This window comes from Scylla paramamosain, chromosome 26 (assembly GCF_035594125.1).
Source record: "Scylla paramamosain isolate STU-SP2022 chromosome 26, ASM3559412v1, whole genome shotgun sequence".
NCBI lineage: Eukaryota > Metazoa > Arthropoda > Malacostraca > Decapoda > Portunidae > Scylla > Scylla paramamosain.
Window position 1 is genome coordinate 3,010,001 of NC_087176.1, and position 5,000 is coordinate 3,015,000.

Genomic DNA, 5,000 nt, shown 5'->3' on the forward strand with positions numbered 1-5,000 from the left:
AAACTGAAGTGGGAAGGGATAACAGAGGCACGTTCATTAGTGCAGAAAAGTAGATTACCCTAAACTAATCTACACTTCATCCAATCTAACATAGCCTTTCCTCACCTGACCTAACCTGATCTAATCGACACTTAACCTAATCTAACGTAATCTTTCCCAACCTAAACAACCTAACCTAACCTAACCAAACCCGATCTAACCTGACCTACCCCAGAATAATGTAACCTGACCTAATCTAACCTAATCTAACTTAACCTAACTAGATCTGACATAACTTAAACCTAACCTAATCCAGCCTAACCTGACCTGACCTGATCTAACATAACTTAAATAAAAGTACTAATGTTATGACAAAATTATCCAAAGAGAAACATTATTAATAGTATTTCTTTGTTTGCTTTCAGATAACAAGTTGGAGGTGGTGGGAGAGAATCAGTGGGGAGGCAGAGATCCCCGCCCCCACCACCACCACCACCACCACCACCACAACCACAACCACATTCCACCACAACTAATACATTCCCATAAACATTCCACACCACTAACACACAAAACCAAACCACCACCACTCACAACCACTACCACCACCACCACAACCACCACCACTACCCCCAGAGGTCCCCACATCACCACCACCACGATACCGCCACCAACCCCCACGGCCGCCCACTACCAGGACCCGCCCACGCCCCCACCGTAATCTGGGCATGGTGGAGAGGTGGAAGCGGCCCGCACCCACTTGTTATCCCCCGCCCACGCCCGCGCCCACGCCCCTCCTTTAATCCGGGCATGAGGGTGACTGTGAGGGGAGTCCTGGTGGGCGGCAGTGTGGTGGTCCTCCTCACGACGGTCCTGCTGTGGTCCCAATGCCGCCCGCCCACCCCCGCCCTGCCCCTCAACCACCCGCGCCACCAGCAGCAGCAGCAGCAGCCCCACCGCCTGCCCCTCCAGACCAGTCACCAGCAGGTATGAGTGTGTGTGTGTGTGTGTGTGTAAGATTGGGTGATTTTAATGTGGTACTTACTGTTTTACTTTTTTTCGTATATCAGATTGTGTTTTATTTTTTGTTTGGGTATGCTGAGAGAGAGAGAGAGAGAGAGAGAGAGAGAGAGAGAGAGAGAGAGAGAGAGAGAGAGAGAGAGAGAGAGAGAGAGAGAATGAAGACAATAACAGATATGAATTACAGTCATACACGCCGATCATTCGCCATCACCACCACCATTTCCCTCTCCCCGTCCCTCTCTCCAAAATAGAAAAATAAATAAATTAAATAAGCCATTCAATAATATTTCTCTTCACGAATTGACATGAACTCACCTCACACCGTCATTGGCTCAGGACGAGACTCTTAGCCAATCAGGTATCAGACTTTGAATTCCGTATTCTTGTAACACTGTTCTAAGCCAATCGGGTATCAGAGTTAAAATTTTTGAATATTTATAATATTCCCCTAAGCCAACCAGATATCAGAGTTTAGAGTTTTTAATATTTATAACACTGCTCTAAGCCAATCAGGTATTAGAGTTTGAATTTTTGGATAGTTATAACACAGACTCGCCTCTGCTTACCGTGACCGCGCGCCCCGCTACGTGACGGCGCGGCGAGCTGGCGGATGAGCCTAGACTGGAGTGCCCAACGCCGCCACCACCAGATTGTGTAGGCTAAACCTGCGCCAGAGAGAGAGAGAGAGAGAGAGAGAGAGAGAGAGAGAGAGAGATTTACGTATGCTAGTGGAATTTTTTTTGAGGGGGTTCTTCCTTTTCCTTTCGTTTCTCTTTCTCTTCCTTTAATTTTCTCCTCTTCTTTCCTGACATCCATCCTTCCTTCATTCCATTCTTCCTTTCCTTTCCTTTCCTTTCCTCTCCTCTCCTCTCCTCTCCTCCTCTCCTCTCCTCTCCTCTCCTCTCCTCTCTCTCTCTCTCTCTCTCTCTCTCTCTCTCTCTCTCTCTCTCTCTCTCTCCATACAGTGTTGTCTCTTGATGAGCGGTCGTAAAGGAGGGAACCTGCTTTTATTTGTCTTCCTCCTCCTCCTCCGCCTCCTCCTCCTCCTCCTCCTCCTCCTCCTCCTCCTCCTCCTCGTCTTCCTCTTCCTCGTTTTTGCTTTCCTCCCATTATTCGCTCGATCTCCTCTCTCATTAACTATTTTTCTTCTTTTTCATGTTTTCTTCTCCCTTTCCTTTTCTCATCTTTATTGATTTTCATTTTTCCTTTATTTTCTTTTCCTCCTTTATTTACGTTTTTCTCTCTTCGTTATTTTTTTTTTATTTCTCTTATTTTCTTTATTCTCTCTCTCTCTCTCTCTCTCTCTCTCTCTCTCTCTCTCTCTCTCTCTCTCTCTCTCTCTCTCTCTCTCTCTCTCTCTCCCCCATTTATCTTTCTCTTTCTCTCCCCTCCTATCTTATCTTCCCTTCCTCCTCCATCAAATAAACATTAATCCTCCTCCTCCTCCTCCTCCTCCTCCTCCTCCTCCTCCTCCTCCTCCTCCTCCGTAGCATAGTTAAAAAAAAAAAAAAAGACACCAGAAAAACAGCTACTCCTTCCCTCCCCCCCCATTCATGAGAACCCCCCATTACCCCCCATCGTAAAAATTCAACATGTATGAGTGTATTAGCCCCACAAAACCACAGCCTGTCTCCCTTGCTTGTCCTGCCCCCTTTCCCCCCAGCCACTGTCGCCCGTCATGAGAGGAGTGGCTATGCATGAACTGACTGCCCTGGTTTCTCCCTCTGTCCTCTGTTGCTTTCGTGCTCCTTGTTCAGAAACCCTTTGCTCTCTCACCAGGAGTGTTTTCAAAGGCCACAAAGATGATTAGCTGTGTTCTCAAGAGTGTTTCTTCTGTTGATAATGTAGAAATCTTGTTAGTCTGTCACTAGAACCGTAAAAACAGCCTTAAAAATCGTATAATCACCAGGACTATTTACTTAAAGGTCACAAAGATGAGTAGCCGGGTTTCCAAGAGTGTTTCTACTGTTAGTAATGTATAAATCTTGTTAATCTGTCACTAGAACCATAAAAACATCTTTAAAAAACCCGTGTAACTTCAACTAGAGTCTTTTCAGTGCAGTGGAAGTGCGGCCAGAAGTGTCTCAGAATGTGGCCCTGTGTGAGGCGTGTTAGTGTCAGCCCCTGTGTGCGTCTGAGGGAGTGCTGTGCTTGGTTTGGTTGTTTCTTGCTTCTCGCCTCCGTTTTCTTTGTCTTGCTCTTGTTGGTTGTCCTGCTCTTTGTGTTCTTAAACGCGTTAGGCTTTTGACTATTTTTAAAGACCAGAGAAATGACAAGTTGTGTTTTCATTATTATTATTATTATTTTCATTTATAGATACGCTGCTTTTTAAACTATCATTTGAACTATGAAGACACTCTTGAAAGTTCTTATAACCTCTACTAAAGGGAACTGAAAGTATGTAGTCATGATGAGGTGTCAAAACTTTTCAGTATACCATCCCTATTCTTATTATCATGTTGTTGTTGTTGTTGTTATTGTTGTTGTTGTTGTTGTTGTTGTTGTATTTCTTCTTCATCTTCCTTTTCCGCAATCTTCGTCGGCTGTTTTTGTTGTTTTTCATCGTGTTCTTCACCTTCTTTTTCCCAGTCTTCGTCATTTTCGTCCTCCTCTTCTTGTTCTTATTGTCGTCCTCGTTGTTGTCCTCTTCGTCCTTGTCCTTGTTCTCATCTTCTTAACCCCTCTTTCCTCACCCTTCCTTTACCTACCCCTTTCTTCATCCCTTCTTCACCTCCTTCTCACCTTTTCCTCAGCCCTCCTTTACCCCTTTCCTCACCACTTCTTCACCCCTTCTTCACCTTTTCCTTAACTCTTCCTTACGCTTTCCTCAGCCCTCTTTACCACTTTCCTCACCTTTTCCTCACCCTTTCCACAACCCTTCCTCACCTCTCCTTAACCCTTCCTCTCCTCTTCCTCTCTTCCTCTCCCCTTCCTTTCCTCACCTTCTCATCAGTCCTTCCTCACTTGTAACTCATCCTTGTCCTCATCTCCTAACCCTCTCCCTTCTTCACCCCCGCGCCCTCCTTCACCTCATCTACACACCACTACCACCAGCACCACCATCATCACCTCATCCATTATAGCCTTCCCTTGTGATTTGAGCAACATGTTTTTGCACTATTCTCGTCCGCACACCCCAGAGTTTGTCCCCCAGAGTGGCTTGTGCATCGTCAGCGTGGTGGTAGTAGTAGTAGTAGTAGTAGTAGTATGTGTGTGTGTGTGTGTGTGTGGGGGGGGGGAAATGTTTTTTTTTTTTTTTTTCCGAGTTATACCTGGAATTGAGGGTCGTGGAATGTACTACGTTTTCTTTGTCATGGTGGGATCACATTTTCTATGATTTTGTTTGTTGTTTATGTTTTCAAGAGTAATGATAAGAATGTTTTTATTTTGTTATTTTTTTCTTTCGTTATTTGTTTTAAGAAGAATAATGATGATAGGAATGCCGCATTTATTTTATTTTTTTTCTCGTCATTTATTTTAAGAAGAATAATGATGATAGGAATGCTGCATTTATTTTATTTATTTATTTGTTTATTTATTTATTTATTTTTTTTTGCCCGTCATTTATCCTAGGAAGAATAATAATGATAGGGATATTTTTTTTCGTCTTTCGTCATTATGTTGTATGAAGAATAGTGATGATAAAAAAATATTGCTTATCTTTTCTTTTCTTTTTACCTTCTTTCGTCATTTATTTTTATGAAGAGTAATAATGATAAGAATACATTTTTTGTTTACTATTGTCGTTTATTTTATGAGCAGTAACGATAAGTCATTTTTTGCTCTTTCATTCTTATGGGATTATATTTTGTTTCTTATTTGTATCTACTATAATTTATATTTTTAGAATCATTATCACACGACTAATTCCTGGCACTGAGAATCTAAGAACGTTGGTCATCTTTGTTATGGAATTTATATTTAATCCTCATTTCTATATTCATGGTCTTATTACATTATTAAGACTGCTCTGCCTGTCTGTCTGTTTGTCTGTCTCG

The 5,000-nt window shown here is 42.8% G+C and overlaps 1 protein-coding gene across 5 annotated transcripts in view; it reads left to right on the top strand.

Annotated features, from left to right (window-relative positions):
* LOC135113612 (D-glucuronyl C5-epimerase B-like) overlaps positions 1 to 5,000 on the top strand; it is a 251,472-nt gene that overhangs the window by 207,181 nt on the left and 39,291 nt on the right. For all 5 annotated transcript variants that reach the window (XM_064028971.1, XM_064028972.1, XM_064028970.1 and 2 more), the window contains one exon: positions 405 to 966. In XM_064028971.1, coding sequence (XP_063885041.1) covers positions 790 to 966 — 177 coding nt within the window. In that variant the 5' untranslated portion in view covers positions 405 to 789. The remainder of the gene's footprint in view (positions 1 to 404; positions 967 to 5,000) is intronic.